The sequence below is a fragment of the Coenobita brevimanus genome, chromosome 71 (genome assembly GCF_032717465.1).
Source record: "Coenobita brevimanus isolate Jiangsu-jjx chromosome 71, ASM3271746v2, whole genome shotgun sequence".
In the NCBI taxonomy this organism is placed as follows: domain Eukaryota; kingdom Metazoa; phylum Arthropoda; class Malacostraca; order Decapoda; family Coenobitidae; genus Coenobita; species Coenobita brevimanus.
In genome coordinates this window covers 40606808-40627116 of record NC_137024.1, presented here as the reverse complement: position 1 = coordinate 40627116, position 20309 = coordinate 40606808, and the positions used below count along the sequence as shown (strand labels likewise).

Here is a 20309-nt window from a genome sequence, read left to right as displayed (position 1 = left end):
TTCATCCCTGTCATGCGCAGCCATTGTTCCTTGCTCTACAGACATTCCACTAGCATCTAACGCTCTCTTCACACTGTCCATCCATCATATTTGTGGTCTTCCTCTCAGCTCTACACCTCTCACATCAGATCTAATTAGCTTTTTCATCAATCACTCTTCATTCATTTTCTCCATATGCCTAAACCACCACAACGTTCTCTGCCCAACTCGATCAGCCATCTCACATTACAGGAAGCTCGCCCCTAACGCTAGAGTTTCGTTCCAACCATGGCGCATTCGGCGCGAAACTGCGTAAGTTTTAACTCCTTATTTTGCTCCCTAGACCCCCTAAATGTGGTGTTTTGTTGTTACCTGCCATTGGTAATCAATATGAAGCACTTTTAAGTGGATAGAAGGTTTATTCAAAGTTATAACTTACAAATACAGAACTGCACAGCAAAACTTCAACACACAAATACATAAACACAAGGCAACAGTCTGATACTGATTGGTTTCGGGACAATTCTTCGTCAAATCAATTCGCTGTCACAACAAGACAATTCACTGTCATTACTGAAGACAGCTGTGGGTGATGCTAGAATATAATTCAAAGGCGAAATAAGTATATTTATAGAATGACAGGGAATCGTCCAGGGTGCGAATTGTCCTGACGGGGAATTGTCTGACGGCAAATTGATGACGGCTCTCAGAACCCACCGATCATGGGTAATCATATAAATCAGGTTAACTGGTTACAAGGCTTTATTTAATGCTTTAACTTTATTTAAGTGCTTTAACTTACATACCAGAACAGCAAATATTTAACTTCACAAATACAGTACTGTGGAAAATCAGCGCAGCAAATCTTTCACAAACAAATAAAAAAGGCAATATTCCGACACTAATCAGGTAAACTGGTTATAAGACTTTATTTCTTGCTTTAACGTTATTTAATAGTACTTTAACTTGTACTTAAACTTACCAGAACAATAATGTATATACAGTATTTCAACTTACAAATACACTCAACCCCCTGCTATCGCGCCTAATTGGTCACAGAAAACACACGTGATAGCTGAACTGAACAATCAATGGGAAAATTTCTAATTGGTTTTTCGGTGGCCCATTTTTCTAACGTTTAACCACTTTATGCCTACGATTTCCTGCCAATCTCTCCTCTAACATGAAATAAAGCATTATTATATTAATAATAACTATAATGAATAAATAAACAACATAAAAGACCATCAAACTTTTATTAGGATTACGGCTTGGGTGGTTTGATGGGTTCCAAGGCTTGGGAGTGGCCTAGTTGCCGCCAGATCTCTTTGGCTGTCTCCATTTCTTTAGTGTCCACAGCTAAAGTGGGTATCACATGGTACCTTATATCAGGAATGGCTGAGGAACATTTAAGTGGAACAAAGCTTGGACGCTATCACACACGTTCCTCACACTGTCGTCAGAGCCCCGTCTCAGTTGTAAACACGTGATTACTTTATCGACATCAGTTTTTTCGGCATAAGAAATATTAACTCTTTATAAGGGTTTCAAAACGATTGATATTTATTATAAAATACAATATTAATAAGTATTCAGCGTTAGGCTAAATTTCAATGCTGTAGTACAATATATTCTTTCGAGCCGAATGGGTTTTGGTCACTGTTTTGCCTGTCGTGTCCTTGGCAGGAATCCGTTCAGATGCATTCCAAATGCCTGTGCTATAATCGGGAATTTTACCACGTTACCGTTCCAATTAACCATCGTATCCTCTGCAAACCTTGTATGAAGTGCCGTGTGAATAAGTTTCGCTTAGCCTGTCTTCAAACTCGATGTGTGATAACGGTCTTGGGGTGTGTGATAGCATGTATGGTTGTGCATTTGATGTGTGCGTGATAGCAGATAAGTGTGATAGCTGAACGCGTGATAGCAGGGGGTTGAGTGTGCAGTACTGTGGAAAAGCAGTACAGCGAATCACATGATCACGTGATCAAAACAAACTGTGCGCGCTATGCTGAGGTTCGAGGATTTGGCCCTTCAAAGGCCTCTAGCATAAATTTATAGTTTTCGTAATGGTTCTTTAATCTTATGTTGTCTTATACGTATCCCAGCACTAACCGCGTATAATTGCGAGCACGTTCGGTGAGAATGTGTTTGGGGCGAGCTTACTGTATTCCTGTTCTCCTTCACACTTCATCATTTCTCATTCGCTTTATACAAGTCACTCCACACATACTCCTCAGACACCTAGTCTCCATTATATTCAATCTCTTCCTTTCTACCACTCCCATATTCATGTTTCAGCCCCACATAATGCAGTTGGCACCACTGCTTCCTCATAGCGCCTTCTCTCTACATCCATTCTAAGAGAACGACATTACTAAACACTTTTTTCATTCCTCCCAGCACCTTGCCTACTTCATTCATTCTTAACTTCACCTCTGCATCAGTTCTTCCATCCACAGCAATATGTGACCCTGAATACTTAAAACGCTACCTCCTCAAGCAACTAATCATTCAAAACCATTCATCCTTCTACCATCTACCATCCTCGTACACTTCATTACTTTACTCTTATTATCCTTCACTTTCAATTTCCTCCTTTCACACCCCCTTCTAAACTCCTCTACCAGCTGTCTTTGTCTCTCCTCTGAATCAGCCAAGTGCAGTATAATCTGCAAACAGCAGCTGACTTAGATTCCACTCTCCACCAACAGCATTCACCAGACCCAAACGTCTACCTAACACTCTTGCATGCTCCTCTCTTACAACACCATCCATATAAATATTAACCTGCCCCATCCCGACTGATTTTCCACCACTGACTTCCCCCAATCCCGACCAATTTTGGAAAAAAATTTTTTTGGCTCAAACCTCTGCTTTTGGTGAGAAACATCAAAAATTCATAGAGAAATTGCTCACCTGAGGTTTAAAATACTCAATACAGGTAGCAGTACCCCTTACCTTACTGGGTTTTCTATCAGGCCGGCTCCAAAGAAAACGAGTTCTATGGGAGGGTAACTATTCCACACCACTCATAAACGGTATTTATTTATTTATTTGGTACGAATTTATATGTTGTACGAGAGTATATTGGTTTTCACACAGTAATAGAGGAAATATAAACATTGTTTCACTCACCAAACACATCAACATAGCTGACCTTTTTTGGCGACATTACCTGATCATCATTTCTGACTGTTTCTTCCTCTAATGCTACGTAAACTTTGTCCTCCACATTGTCATCGATTGGGGAATCACTCTGGCCCTGAATTTCATACCGTGGCACGACATGTCTTTGTTGGCCAGGTCACTAGTAACAGGTGAATTGACGAGACAATGGTGGGGGGGGGGGTCATACGGGGTAAGGCATTGTCCGTGCCTGGCATCTTGTAGAGGAAGGTGTCCCGTGTATACGTACCAAAAATCATGCGCAAAAATTGAAAATTGTGCAAATGAGGGACCTTGCAATTGATGCACGTTTATATATGTCAACAGGACTGACAGTGACAAAACGGGTGGACGTATATATACGTCAACGGGACGCGGTGGGTTAAACAGCCAAGGTGACATCACACATCCCAGCCACAGCCCCACTCTTACAGGAGACCAGTCACTCCCAGTATTTCTCACATGTACACATGCTCTACTATTTACATAAAAAATTTTCACTCCCTTTTATCAACCTACCACCTAGTCCACACAATCTCAAAACAGTCCACAAAGCCTCCCTATCATTTCTATCATACACTTTCTTTAAATCTATGAATGTCCAAAACACATCCTTACCTTTCGCCACTTTCCATACACCTGTCTCACAGCAAACACCTGATCCACGCATCCCCTCCCTCTCCTAAAACCACACTGCTCATCACCAACCACTCCCTCTGTACCCTTTCTAACTCTCTTAGTCAAAACTCTACCATACACCTTACCTACAACACTCAGTAGACTTAAACCCCTAAAACTAGTTCATTTATACCCTTACCATTATACAGTGGAACCACACATGCACTTGCCCAGTCAACTGGCGCCATACCACTCACAAAACACACATTCGGCAGTCTTACTGACCACTCAACAATAGTTGCTCTATCACCATTCAAACATTCCACAGCACACCCAGCCATACCTGCAGCTTTCCCTGCTTTCATCTCCTTTACTGCCTCCTGCACTTCCTCCATCATGATCAAATAATCATTCAGCTATCCCAACACATTCCTTGCTGCCTTTATCTGCCACAATCTCCTCCTCCTCCTCTACATTTAACTCTCTATTGCCAGATTCCTGATTCCTGTAAAGGGTGGCCACAAAAAAATTGCCTTCATGTTGCCTTGTCCTCCACCATTTCACAGCCCCCCCCCCCCCAGCTTACAGTGCCCTCTCTCATATACCTATCCACTCCATCCCTCTATCTCATCCTCAGCCTCCCCTTCCCTCTCTCCCCCCCCCTCCAGCTCACTCACATATCCTCTCCTCATTAGTCTGTTGCTGTCCATCCTCTCCACATGACCAAATCACCTCAATGTATTTCTCCTAATGCTTTCTATCACATCCACACCACAATGCTCCTTCATTTCTTCCTTTGTCAGTTTGTTTCTCCATGTAACTCCACATGCACCTTTCAAATAACTCATTTCCACCACTGTCACTCTTGACTTGTGCCCTTCCAGCAGCATCCAAGCTTCACTTCCATACGTTAGAGTTGGTATCACAATACTGTCGTGCAGCGACTTTTTTACTACCATGCTCAATTCTCTATTTTTTATCACTGCTTTCTAAGACCCAGCCACCTTTCTTCATTGTTGTACCCTTTCAAGTATTTCATCCAGGTTGGTGATTTTTTAAATTTTTTGTTAAATAAAAAAATAAATGATTTTTTCGATTTATTTGATCCAATTGATTTTTTTATTTGATTTTTCTGTTTATTACATAGCTAATATTTCAGAAGCAGTATACTGAATACAGTTAACTTCATGTCCTGTCTATCCACTGATGATTCGAGCTGAAAGCCACCGCCCAGAATCCAGATACATACCTGTTCAAGTCCTGTCTGTACTCTACTGGTTAACCCCTTAACCGCGGGGCGTCACTTTCGTGACGCTTGGGAGCAAGGGATCATACCGCGGGGCGTCGCTTTTGTGATTCTGTGTTATTTTGAATTCACCCGGGCTTCCAAGTGGGGGCTTGTATCATTTATCAGTACTGCCAATGTCCAACACTAGTCAGCACTCCTAATCTCATCTGTACTCCCATCTATTGTTGACAATTTAGCCATTTCTCCCCGTTCTTGACTCCCCTCCCTACCCCCCCTCCATTACCCTATCCTCTTGCCTCCCCAGCCGTGCTACAGTAAGTATATCTTCCCTGGAATTTTTCACTGATTTCATCCATTGAAATAAGCCCTATGCCCTATTCTTATACCAAATAATATATACAAGAAAGAAATAAGGTAAGTGAGAGTGCCATACACCTGGAATTGGCTAATTATCACCTGACAACACCTCACGTGCACTCGTTCGCTAATTTTCGCTGTTTTTTTCCTCTTGAAATATGCCGTATAATCTATTTTCGTAATAAATATACATATAAGGAGGGAAGGGAGAAGCCTAAGTGATATTTACATTCACCTGGAACTACCTAATTTATAATGTATTGTCTAGATTTCCTGCCAATCATTTCAGTGCTATACATAGCTGTTTCAAGAGCTAACATTGGTAGTACTGAATATCCCCTAAGTAGGCCTCCACCCGGCCCTCCCTTATCAGTTTACTCTCATCTTCCGAAGTGGAGGTACGTCTGTTTCGTCTTGCTGACTTCAGGGACTTTTTCACCCCCATGCAAAGGGCCCTGTGACCTTTACCCCTACTAAACCTCGTGTGGAAAGAGGTAAAGGGCTGACAATTGATAAAAGAGTGACTACGATCTTTCTATTGAGTAAAACAGTGCAAGTGGAATTGTAAATAATGTGTAAATAATGTGTAAACAGCAAGTGAAAGTAATGAATGTAAATATACGTGAACAATGGAAAATAGTTTTATAAGTTACTTCAAGTGACAGTGCATAACACAGTGTAAATAAAATAGAAATGTAAATAACGTAAATAAAATAGAGAACGTAAATAGAAATGTAAATGAGTAGTAGTATAAGAATACGAGTATATACCCTAGGAGTAATGAAAGTGAAAGTTTCACTCTAGCATGTCTGAATACTATGAGTTATGAGAGTGAAGATGAAAGTGACATTCACTCTCAATGCTAGTATACAGGACGAGAAAGTGAATGCTACGTATTTTACTGAAAGAAATTGAATCCCTACAGTGACAATAAACTAATACTACTGAAGGAAACTTATGGATAAAGACTGTAGATATATATAAGTGTTATATAGTAATAGAAATATAAAGTGTGAGGGGTTTTATGAATAGTAAATGACAGAGTACCAAGAGCGAACTAGTGCAAGTGCGACGGTCAGACGCGCTCATAATTTTCATTGCTTTCACAGTGGTTTTTTTTTTGGAGTATGGATCCCAAACTACTTGAAAATCATAGAGTAGTGTTTATAGTGTTAATATCTGGCTGTGGTAATCATATTACGGGTTGTCGGGAAGTGTAAAGTGGAGACTTCGTTACCCAAATTCAGAGGTCTCCACAAGTCCTATGGTAACTGACGAAGGCTCAACAAACATTCCAGGAGAAAGCTGAAGGTATGTGCCATAAGTATATGTAATTTTAATATTCTAGGACTAATAACTGATTTTTGGCAAATATTTTTTGAGAGTCTGTCGGAGCCCGAATAACCCCGCGGCACACGCAAAACATCAGTAAACATGCCCGCGGTGTAGGGGTTAAGGCAGAGTTGCCAGTGGTAATGAAGACAGCATATTCCAAAGCTATTATATTACTACACAGAAAAATCTTTAGTTGATATTATTATGACGGCCTTAAGTAACCAAGCATAGCCTATCTAGTCTTATGGCTTTGATTTTTTATTTATGGCTCATTATTTCAGATGTACAAATAATTTCAGTACTTGGTTACAGAAATGTAAAAACATTTTTTCTGTTATACAATGTAGCAGTTTCTAATGGCACCATTCTCCCAAATTTGCTAAGTTAATGCTTAAGTATCTGAATAAATGAATGCCAACACAAAGTTATACACAACTTTTATAAACCTTCATATTTTATTTTTGTTAACGTTTAGATAAAAAATAAATAAGTAAATAAATTAAAAATCATGTATTTAAAGCAAAAAAATCAGTGATTTAATCACGATTAAATCAATTTGATTTAATCAATGCCAACCCTGATTCCATCCTCCAATCTTCGATCCATACTCATCACGCTACCCAAGTACTTAAATGCACTCACATTTTCCATTTCCTCACCATCCAACCTCACTGCACATTCATTTACTTCATGTCACTCCAAAACCTTAACTTTACCCTTCCTTACGTTTGCCTTATGATTTCATTTCTTACACACACTCCCAGACTCATTCACCAAGCCTTGCAGGCCCCCTTCATCTTCAATTAACCATACAGTATCATCTGCAAACAACAGTACAGGAAGTTTCCAAATGCTGCCCTCTCTCATTGGGGCTGCTCCAACATGCATTGCTCTGTCTTGTACCTCTTTTATAACCCCATCCATATACAGATTGAACAACCATGGAGACATGACACATCCCTGTTTCATTCAACATTCAGATTGAAAAACTACTCAGTTCACAGCCCACATGCACTGCAGCCTTAGCACCCTCATACATGCTCTTCACAGCATTCAGCAACTTCCAGTTTACTTCATATGTTCTTATATTTTCCACATTCCTTGTCTATCCATTCTGTCATATCCTTTCTCCAAATCCATTAAGGCTGCATTTAACCTCTTTCCCTTCTCTAGAAACTTTTCCACTAAAGACTTAAAGATGATTATCTTATCTACACAACCTCATCCCTTCCAAAAACCTCCCTGTTCTTCTCCAATTAATTCCTCTGCTATTACCCTAACTCTGTCAGTAAGTATCCTACCATATACTTTTCCTATTGCACTCAGAAGACAAATGCCCCTATGATTACCACACACTTCTTTTTCCTCTTTTCCTTTGTACAGGGGAATAATTATACCTGACTTCCAGTCCTCATGGACTCTGCCTTCCTCCCTGGCCAGTCTGCACATCTTCCACATCCATTCTACCACTGTGTCTTCCCCATGCTTGATCATTTCACCGCACACTCCATCATTTCCTAGGGCTTCCCTCATTTTGACTTTCTTCATTGCTTCCACTACGTCCATCCTACTGATCTCTTCCTCCCTTCCCACCACCCTCCTTCTCCCAGCCATTGCCCAGCCACTTATACTCACATTACTTCATTCTCTATATTTAACTGTTTCTTAACCCCTTAACCACGGGGATGTTTGGAGGGTGCCTTGTGCGTCCCGTGGGGATAATTGCGCTCCGACTGACTTTTTAAAAATATTTGCCAAAAATCAGTTATTAGTCCTAGAATATTATAATTAAATAAGCTTATGGCACATACCTTCAGCTTTCTCCTGGGATGTTTGTTGAGCCTTCATCGACTACCGTAGGACTTGGCGAGACTTCTGAAGTTGGGTAACGAAGTCTCCACTTTACACTTCCTGATACCCCGTTATATGGTTACCACTGCCAGATATTATAACTACAAACACTATTCTATGAATTTCAAGTAGTTTGGAATCCATATTAAAAAAAAAATAAAAAAATAAAAAAAAAAAACACTATGGAAGCAATGAAAATTACGAGCACATACGAGCTTTCCACCCACGCTCGTTCCCTGATGGTATTCTGAGGCGGAGCTTTCATTTATTATTTATAAAAACACTCACACTTTATATTCCTAGTACTTTATTACACTTATTATATATACAATATTTATCCATAAGTTTCTTTCAGTACTAGTAGTTTATTTTCACTCCAGGCATTCACTTTCACTTTCATTACTCCAAATATTTATACTCGTATTCTTATATTACTAATTACTGTACAGTATTTACATTTTACATTCTCTATTTTATTTACATTATTTAAATTTCTGTTTTATGTACACTATGTTATGCACTGTCACTTGCAGTAACTTATAAAACTATTTTCCACTGTTCAATTATACTGTATTTACATTCATTGCTTTCACTTGCTATTTACACATTATTTACATTTCCACTTGCACTGTTTTAGAGTCACCAGAAAGATCGTAGTCACTTTCCATCATTATCATTGATAAATTAGCCAGTTCACATTCCACCTCAGAGTCACTTAGCTCTATACCCCTTCCCACACGAGGTTTAGTAGGGGTAGAGGTCACAGTGCCCTTTGCAGGGGGCTCAGAAGTGGCAGAATTGGACAGACGCAAATCCGACATGGTTTCACCTTGAAAGATGACAGTAAACTGAATGATGTGGCATATTATGGACAGGGAAGGGTTGACAATGTCAGCGTGGTGACAGCTGCTAATTTATATGCTATGAAATGATTGGCAGGAAATCTAGACAATTCATAATAAATTAGTTACTTCCAGGTGAATGTAAATATCACTTAGGCTTCTCCCTTCCTTTGTTATATATATTTTTATTACAAGAATAGGTCATACGGCATATTTCAAGGGGAAATAAACAGGGAAAATTAGCGAACGAGTGCATGTGGCGTGTTGCCAGGTGATAATTAGCCCATTCCAGATGTATGGCAGTATCAATTACCTTTCCTCTTTCTTTTATATATTATTTTGTATAAGAATAGGGCATAGGGCACATTTCAATGGATAAAATGAGTGGAAAAATCCGTCCAGGATTTATGTAGCACAGCGCAGCTGGGCAGGCAGTAGGAGAGGGTAATGGAGGGGAGTCTAGGACAGGGGAAAAATGGCTAAATTGTCAACAGTGGATGGGAGTACAGATGACATTAGCAGAACTGAGTATAGCTGGACACTGGTAGTACTGGTAGATGATACAAGCCACAACTTGAAAGCCCAGGAACTGAGTATAGCTGGACACTGGTAGTACTGGTAGATGATACAAGCCACCACTTGAAAGCTCGGGCGAATTCAAAATAACAAAGACTCACAAAAGTGACGCCCCGCGGTATGATCCCTTGCTCCCGAGCGTCACACAAGTGACGCCCCGCGGTTAAGAGGTTAAAGTGTTCTCTGCATATGCTCACTATTTCTCCCTTCTCCACTATCAATCTACCATTTTTATCTTTCACACCCCTACTGTGTTCTTTATCATCCTGCCTAACTCTCTTTACCTCCTTCCAGCACATTTTCTTACATTCCTTCCACTTTACATGCAAATTCCTTCCAAATTCCCCATCCACTCTCTTTTTACTCTCTCTTAATAATCTTTCACCTTTGTCTTCCTGTCTACATATAACTCTCTCCCATCTCTCAACTTCTTCCAGGCTTGTGCTTCCCATACACCCACTATATGCCTTCTTCTTTTGCGCCATAGCTTGCCTCGCCTCCTCATTCCACCATGCTGTTCCTTGCACCCCCTTTTGACTTCTCTTCACCCCACACACCACCTCACATGCTGCACAGATTTCTTCTGTGAAAATCACGCACACATCTTCCATGTCCCCTACCTGGTCCAAGTCATATTTACTGAATCACTCCTTCACTTCTTTCTTATATTCTGCCATTTTTCCATCCTCTTCCAACCTTTCTACCCTCCTTGTTTGGACTACTTCCTGTTCCTCCCTTCTCTTATTCCTCCATTGCACTTGACATTGACTTTCACCACCACTAATTGGTGGTCAGTAAGTCCACTCCCCCAGCCTCTCTATATGCACGTCACTTCACAGCTACAGCCATACTTAACTTCCTCGCACCATCATTCACTTCCCTTTCTTACACCACTACCCACTCGTCTTACACGACATACCTCTTCCGCATACCCCATCACAGCACTCTTAAACAATTGCCATTCCTCCTCCACACTGCCATTTTCCTGATCTTTCAATGTGTTCCACTCATCTTTCAGCTTCTCCTGATACTCTTATCATTCTGTCTCTTTTGTCCAACTCACTTTCAAAACCTCCCTGTCACACACAATGCTCCTAGGTCACAGCCACCTCACACGTACTCTCAACTTTCCCTCCACCAGGTAGTGATCAGACTCTCACATCCAGCAGTCTTCTTCTTACATGCCTGGACACAGCCATATAGTCAATCAATGCTCTTTCAACAACCTGTCTTACCCATGTATACTTGTATCTTTCTTCTCAAACATGGTATTTCCAGTCACCATATCTCACTCAACACACATCCCTATCATTCTTTCCCCATAGTCATTTCTTCCAGGCATACCATGCATACCAACAACACCTTCAACTGCTACAGTTTCCACTCTAGCATTCAGATCTCCCATCATTACCACATTCACATTTGCACCAAAACTCTGGAGACACTCATCAACATCATTCCAAAAAGACTTCCTCTCTTCTTCATCCCTTTCACTACCAGGCCCAGATACACTCACAAATACATACCCACAACACACATCCAAATTTTGCCTTCATCCACATCAGTCTTGATGACACTTCCTTCCATTCAGTCACACACTGCGTCACTTCCAGGCTCACTTGGCTCTTAAAGGTTTTAATATACTGTAGTAACGTGACTTCCATGAGTGTATAGTATGGTACAGTAAAACCTCGATATAACGGACTTCAATTGTCCGGGATTCGCTCTTGTCGGAATTGAGTAGCTACCGGACTAAATTCCTATATATCGGAAAAAGTTCAATAAAGCCAGAAGCAGGCCAGACTGCCTGACCACTTCAGCTATGTTCACCACAATAAGGTAAATAAAAGACATGTTCATCAGTGTACAGTACAGTATTATTATATACATTATACCATTTGATTAATATAGTGAAGTTATAACAGTACAGTACCACAGTGGTAGTCAAAACAGTGTAGAAACCATTTGTGCGACCCGGACTAATGTCTGATATATCGGAAAAGGTCTGGGATGGCAGGGGGAAGTCTAGATGTCGCTTTTATCGGAATTTCGTATTTTTTGGAATGGCATGGGCCCCTATTAGTCCGTTATAGGGAGGTCTTACTGTATGTGTTTTTGAGTGGATTGGGATTGCAGGTGCCAAGGATCCCTTATTGTTGATTGGAACCTGTAGTTTCTTTGACTATTTGTGTACTAATATGAATGTAATATGCTGAGAGACTTTGCAGTGACATGTTTTTAAGCATAAAGGACACTGGGTATTCATTCTCTTTCAGGGGTGAGAATGTAGAAGAAGCCTTTTTAGAGACAGCAAAGAAGATCTACCAGAATATTCAGGATGGCAGGTGAGTAGTCTAAGAAGATGGAGTTTGGAGTCAAGAAAGATGCAGTGTAGACAACCACGATACCCTATGACTTTGTGTTTTTGACGTATCTTATTACGAATTATTTTCAGTTTCTAATATAGTAATTCTGTAAGACTGAATAAGCTGATGTATGTTTAATCTGTTTCATGGGACAATCTTGTAACTTTTCTTTAATTTCCATTTCACTCTTACTAGGTCATACCTTCCCCATTTGGCCATAAACAAAGATTATGATGACCATGATGATGAAATTGACTCTCTCTTTTTCACAGTTTGGACTTAAATGCAGCAGAGTCTGGAGTACAGCACAAGCCCACACAGCCTGGCAGAACCAACCTGAACAATGACTCTCAATCCAACCGTGACAACTGCTCCTGCTAAGCCCCCATTATGTATCCTGCCCACACATCACCTCACAGATGATGTGTATGTTTACTTGTTTATATTTTCTTATTACTTGGAATACTTTTGTTATAAAAAGTCCCTTGGTGTATGCTTTTCCCACTTACCCATTGTGGAAGAGATTAACTTATTCCTTTTTTATTATTATTATTATTCTTAGCCATAATTATTTTGTGATTATACAAACAGCTGTCACAGAAGGCCATGTTTTTTGGCAGGTAAGTGTTATGTTGGGATGACATGCAACATGCCTTGTATTTTATACCTTACTGGATAAAAGAAGGTGCAGTTGCTAATTGGAGGTATTGCAAAGGCACGATTCTGAGAATGTGAGGTGCTGTACTACTTTATGTCAGTGTACGGGAAGTTATTGTTTGGTGAAGTGAAAGATATCAAGATCTGCAATGAGGTTTGTTGTCAGATGAGCTTTTGATATGTGAGAATGACAGATACAATTTTAGTTACTAATATACCATCACAGCATATTACAGTATATCATTAGTTTAATAGGAACAGTGATTAAACGTTAGATATGACTTTCAAAGAAGTTTGGGGGAACAGAAAAAACAAGTTTGAAGTAAACCACTGTGGCATATGTCAATAGTACAGTTATTACACATTGTCATGTAATACCGAGTTGGGGAAGACTTTTATGCTACAATGTATGTATTGTTTATATGGTATCCCATAGATATATATTCTAATAAGCAGTTCATACATACATTTGTATTGTATTACAAAGACAGTGTTCATATCTGAATAGCCTTTATTGTTGATGAAGTGGTTTTGACAAACTTTGTATCTAAGAAACAAAAAATGAATCACCCCATTTGTAAGTTCCAGTGGATGTGACCACAGGTTAACTTCACAGGGCCAAAAAACTTATATTTCCATTGTATGTAGTGTTTAGTTAGTAATCTTTGATACTACACAAGTGTTCTGTGTCATTATAAAGTTGTTTAGTGAGAACCAGTTGAGGCTAACACTTGCTGTGATCAGTAGTTTTCATTACTTCTCGAAATTTGACAAAACTGGGTGTGATGTTTAGGTGAGGCTTCCTGTGGTTTCATTCCAGTTGTGGACTCAAACACATTACACATCCTTGCACACAGAAACATACACAGACGTACTGGATAATACAGTAATATTCATCTGGATTATTATTTTTTTTTTTTTCAAGAACAGAACAGAGGAAGGAAAAACAAATGAATATGTTAGAATATCTGAAAAAATTTCTTATGATTATAGTATTTACATGTGGTATGGATATTTATAAGTATAAATTCAATAAACATATAGCCATGTAATTTGGACCATGTAATAGCAACCATCCAGAGTTTGGTATCCAACCAGATAGTAAAATTCACTGTCTGGAGCACTCCTACATACAAACCTGCAGATGTATACATCCTAGCAGTGTCACATTACATCATCATTACTAGCGTCATCATCATCATCATTTATCATTTTAGTCATGTTTCCCATGTATTTCACATGGTGTGGGGAGAGGTAGAGCATAGCTCTTGCATCTTTCAAAACATGAACTGTAGGAAAAAGGAGGTCCCAATTACAGCCTCCCCCCTCCCACTTTTTCTTTTTCTGTTGTTGGAATTACAAGGCTGCAAGCAACACAAGCATTATCAGTGTGAGAGCCATGACCACATCCATGTCATCACAAGGATGGAGTTTTCCAACCCCCTTCTGCATCATTGCCTTATATGGTATGCAGGAAATTAATGGGTTACATTGTTTCCCTCCAAAGCCCATTCACAGATCAGTACTCATTGTAACAAAAATCTTAATACAAGTATGTGCTGAGGATATGGGAAGTTACTGAGGAGAATATGAAATTTTGTTGGACAGTTATTTTCTACATCAGGAGTTGCTTGGATACGCTGTGGGAGGGGACATTAGGTTGTCCCTCAATATGCAAATGATCATAATTATAGATTTGGAATGGGACTGATTATAATATTCCATACCTTCTGTGAACTGAGATTATTATTATTTTTTTTTTAGATTTATATGTCTAGGTTTCTTGTGTGCTAAATTGAATAATTACAGTGGAGTGATGGGTAGTTATGGTTTGTACTTTAATTTTAATGAAACTCAACAGTACCAGAGATATTAACCTTTTGATATTTAAGAGCTGACATTCAGTAACTTGTCCAAAAGGCAGTTCAGTATAAAATGGAACATATTCCCTTAATGTTTCACATGCAAATGAAAAAAAAAAAAAAAGTTTGTATATTTGATACTACCCAATACCTCTAGAACTCTAATTAACAATACTATACCATACAACATTATAATTTTTTCATGGGGAATATTTTATCTATTTATTGCATGAGTATTTTGTTGTCTTGATATTTTATATTTTAAAGTAGATAAGTTTATTTGAATCTGCTTGACAGTGACAGCTGCCAGGTAAAAAAAAACTAGCTCACATCATATTAATACCATAATTATTTACTACCATTATCCTGTAATATCACTGCAAGAGGCAAAGAAGTTAATGTAAAAAAAAAGGGGGGGGGAGGAATTTGTTGATGTAAGTTATAAATGCATGAAATTGTGATGTACTGTAATACAAAGGATAACAAATGGTACAATAATGCGAAGAAAGTTGTATGAATGAGTTCATAAAAAGTGGACAAAGTAATATTGTATATTATGTGAACTGGTTAATCATCCCCATTTTAATTTTGACCTTTTATGGTTACATATTAAGATACAGTACTCTAGAATGGAATACAAAATGGGTGAAATGTTGATTGTATTAACTTGAACGTATTACGAAGCTCTTTTTTTGTGATGAATACAGTATATTTCTTAAGCAAAGTGTAGAAGCAACATAGAAACTTGACTCACTGTTATTAAAATTATTATTATTATTATTTTTATTTTTTTTTTCAAAAGACATGTAGGATATTAGAGACAATTTATTGTATAAACATTCAGAAAAAAAATGTAATAAGGATGTAGCAGTATACTATAATGACTTTTTTTTTTTTTTTTCAAGCAGTTCTTTGGCTATATGTTACATTATAGTACTTTGTTGTCTCACTGAATATGTAAACAACACAAAGATTTTAATCTGGTGCATCCATGATTATTTTATTGAGGCATTTGAGACTCTTATACCTAAAGGGCAAATGGTTATAGCTTTATCCCTCAATATGTTATCCAGTTTTAGAAATCGTCTTTCATGAACTTGAAAATATTTGTCCAAAGCAAATTGTTATGCCTGATACAGAAATGCAGTACTGAAATGCTAAATAATATACTTAGTATGATCAAGAGTGATTGATGGGGCTTAGAAGATGAGCATTTATGCTAAGTGCTAGTGCACACTACTTTTTATATATAATTCATAGGATTTTTTCTCATTAATATATCATTCATAATATGGTTGTTGTAATTACAGTATACTAATTTTCATTTACATAGAGTTATTACAGAAACCTTTAATATATACCAAAGCATTTATGGTAGTAAAATAAAAGATGAAATGTCTTTAGTAAATGTTGAACAGTCATACAGTATATACAGTAGCTGTATGATACCCCTTGAAATTATTTCAATACTTAAGGAAATTAACGTTTATGTTGCAAGCTTCTCTGAGAAAGTTTATTGAGTTAACCAAAATTTAATGTATGATGTCAAATATTCACAGAGATTTAACTCTAGAAATTCTGTATCTTTTTATGCAGACCCTGTTATTTGGTTGTATTTAAATCATTAAACCCTTTTTACATACAAGTTTTGGATATCTAAGTAAAAAAATAATAATAATAGTAACTTTCTAGATATTACAGCATGATTACTGGTTAAATGTGGTTTCAGTATGTTCATCATCACAGCTGCCTCCTGTTACTTTGTAAGTGCAGATGATTATTTAATAAAAACTTGTGTAAATTAAAAAAAAAAAAAAATTAAAAAGTTTTAATAGACTGGTGCTAGAGTTTAATTTAAGACTGCCTAAATACATACACCAGTTGTACTTCAGTCCACAATTTTCCTCTAGGTCCTTGAACTGAACTCAACAAGTATATGCACCCCAATGTGCATGTGTGTATGTTTATGTAAACAATTAGCATGTGAATACAAGCAGCTACAAAACTGGTGTCCCCTCTCCGTTGTCATTGTTTTTGGCAGTACCTAGAGTGTCTGTTAGTAAGACAGTATGCTGTTTGCAAATCTTGTAAGCCACTGCATCTAATATATTTATTTTGTTCTTCATGGAATATATATCTTGCCATTATGATGTGTTTGACTTGTCTGATCAGAGCAGAAACTGTGATATAAATAATTTCTTTAAGGGTGAATTTTGGATGGCATAATGTAGCCTTCATCTATCCATATCATCCTTTGATCACTGATTATAATACAGCTGCTACCTTAACTGTTTATTTCTTTCCAACTATTCATTACCCACTCTATGTAAATAAGAAAGCTGTTCTTCCCCAATAATCTCATTAGTATATGTTCTGTCGCTGTGTATTGACCCAGCCCACAGCACTACACTGTATCTGCTACATGGAACATACAAGCATCAGAAAAATCCAACGCCAACTTACCTTACCACATACTGCCTAAGGTTCCTTGTTGCATTATGAAATAAGAGATACAGAACTTAAAGGAGATCCATAAGGCAATATACAGTTATGTAATACTATGGTTATATGTTTGAAATATTCCTTTGTGTTAGAAATATTTTGCTATTGGCTTTTTTTTTTTTTTTTTTTTTTTTTTTTTTCCCCAGGATGAAAAATTATATTACTGTTATTACTGATAAACTATACAAATCCATACACCTACAGTGTAATTTGTTCAGTTTCTCATTTCAGTAACCATGTCCAGTAATTATTTGGTACTGCAACACAACAGACATAACAACATTAGGAAGGACAGCAAATCTATGCAGAATATTTGTTGGCGATTTCTCACACTCGAGCCATGTTGGGAATCCATGATAACGTAGTAAGGATTCTTAACTTCTTCAACCCAGTGACTGATTTTTCATTCAATGTGTGCTACCTTCAAACAATTTTATTCAACTATGGAGGGAGTATTCAAACTGGAGAATTTAGGTACATGCTTCATTAATCCAATCAATATGACAGATTCATTGGAAGTTGAAATAATTTGTAGGTAGCAAGAATGAATTACAAAAATGTCATTGGACTGAAGAGGTTAAACAAAGCTGTGCATTTTTGTTTAATTCACATAATGGAATTGGAGTGGTTATATTAATTAGTCATCCCCCTGTATAATTACTTTATATAGTATCTATTAATACTCTCTGATAAAAGAGTTGTAAATGTAGAGTGCTGGGCACAACCAAACTGCCTACGGCCATAACTGTTGAATAATACCCCAGTGCCAGTTTGTCCAAGGCTATCCACTGTGTATCTAACTGTACATAAAACTGAATGTATTGTACTCATGTAACAGGAAAGAAAATAATGCCTGTAGAGAGAGAGAGGTGGTTAGTATGTACTGTATTCTCTAGTGAAATATTAGATGAGTAGCTAGTTGTTTGTGGTCAGATGATCATAGAAAACAAAGAATGAGAGAACTATAAATGTCATACTTTATGACTTATGTTAATTAAGATCTGGCATGTTGCCTCAGCTGACCAAGTGTGAATTGAAAAGTTGCAAGTTTTACAAGAATTAGCTACTCCTTTCACCTGAAGCCTTGTATCTAACTCATTTTCTGCTGGATTTATATGAGACAATCTTTTTCAACACTGTTCTTTCCTCTGGTTGTATATCTGCCGCATGCTAGCTAGAAAGTGTCCATTAACCTTTTCTTGCCGTCAATCAAATAGCACATTTACATATGAGATACAGGAAGAGTGACTGGACTGCATTTTGAACTAGGCAGAGAAGAGAACCATAAGGAATATGTCCGCTTACAAATCATCGTATAGATAAATGAAAACTGAATAAGCTTGTGTTGCTGTCTATACTGTAAGATTCGTGTACAAAATAATAGAAGAATAGTAATAAATTTGTACAAGTGTGTGGGGTTTGTATTTTTACCCTTAAATGGATCATTGGCAAAATATTATCATTCAGTCACTGACACGGCTTGTCACAGCACCAGTAACTAATGCCGAAAGGATGATATAACAGTGAGGCTTTATAATGCCTTTTTTTTTCTTTTTCTTTTTTTTTCCCCACACTATAATACAGAACAGCCACCTATTAAATTTACATAACCTTCAAAGTCGATATGCAAATTACTACCAACTTACTGGAACAGTAGTATGGGAAAGTTAATATATCTGACAAAGTAAGGGCTACTTGTATTTAATAGGGGAGCGCGGTAGCTCGGTGGTAGGGTGTCGGGCTCGTAATCGTGAGGTTGCAAGCATGCCCCGTCTGGTGGCTGCTGTGCTGGGAGAGGTAGCGCTCTCCTGTAACCCTAGCAGGGCTATATGATCTGATGAGGTCTAGCTCAGGGATTAATCCCCCCTTGTATTTAATACAGCTACAAAAATGCATCACCAACCACTGTTTCAGTACTCTCAAACTTTGTTTATGAGTATGTTTCAGCTCAGATGGGCACAGTTCTATAACAACTGGTGCAAAAGATACACCACTATGTGAACAAAACTAGATGTCGACTAAAAATTTATAGAACCCCAAAATAAACTGCAATCCCTTTAACTAGGGGCTGTAGACAATATGGAAACATGGTACAGACAGAGCACTATGCGTTGATGACAAAACACGCGTGAGGTAGCGTTGTTTTATCCTGTACATTATTATATTCTTTCAGTTTGAACATAGTCTGTATAAATAATATGCAGGAGAATACCTTGTACTGATATGCCATTTGCTTTTTCCTTACTCATATACTGTGCTTATTCTTTTGAGGTTAACTCTTTTCCCTTGCTGTGGATGCACCAAGTTATTTTACTCAGGCTAATACAATTTTGTTCAACTGAAGAGGAATTCCACTGTAAAGCAGGGGGTTAAAACTGGTTCAGCCTTTGAAATGGAAATTATCTTAGTTGATTAGACTGGTCTGAATTTAGCTTGAACAAAATACAGTACCCATGTGCATCCATGATGGCACAGAGGTTGACCCCATCAACACTAAACATCCTTCCTGGGTTGAATATATCTGATTGGTGGTGGTAAGAGTACAGTTGAGGAACTGTCATCCTATTCAACTAGTTCTATCTATCTACAGTACAGTGGAAGCTGACTGTAGCACCAGTCAAGCAGAGAAGTACTCCCAAGATAGATGGATGGAAAGCTGATGACAGTGAAAGCTGGAGCTCCCATTTCATCAGCACTCAGGACTAGCTCCTGACCATCCCCCTTTGCTGAACCTTTTCAATGTTTCAGTAACACAGAGGGTAGGCCAGCAAGCTCCCCAATATAAGTTTCTCTAACTGTCAACACAACTACATGCACATTACAACTTACACTTCCTAAAATGCGTGACTTACAATGCAGTGCCCCCGAAATGGAAACAGAAGAATACCGTAGTGCCCTCGACAATGGAGCAAGTGAAATATAGCCCAGTATGCCCGGGAACGTGCCG

At 38.2% G+C, this 20309-nt stretch overlaps 1 protein-coding gene across 2 annotated transcripts in view; it reads left to right on the top strand.

Moving 5' to 3' along the window:
• Rab14 (RAS oncogene family member Rab14) overlaps positions 1–20309 on the top strand; it is a 512826-nt gene that overhangs the window by 41124 nt on the left and 451393 nt on the right. Inside the window, exons 6-7 of one of the 2 annotated variants that reach the window (XR_013898589.1) lie at positions 12252–12320; positions 12614–13778. Coding sequence is in view for 1 of the 2 variants with exons in the window: in XM_080277739.1 (XP_080133865.1) it covers positions 12252–12320; positions 12614–12722 (178 nt within the window). In the remaining variant the exon portion in view is untranslated. Of the gene's footprint in view, positions 1–12251; positions 12321–12613; positions 18776–20309 lie in introns of those variants that run through there. The other variant, XM_080277739.1, reaches the window with a different exon arrangement.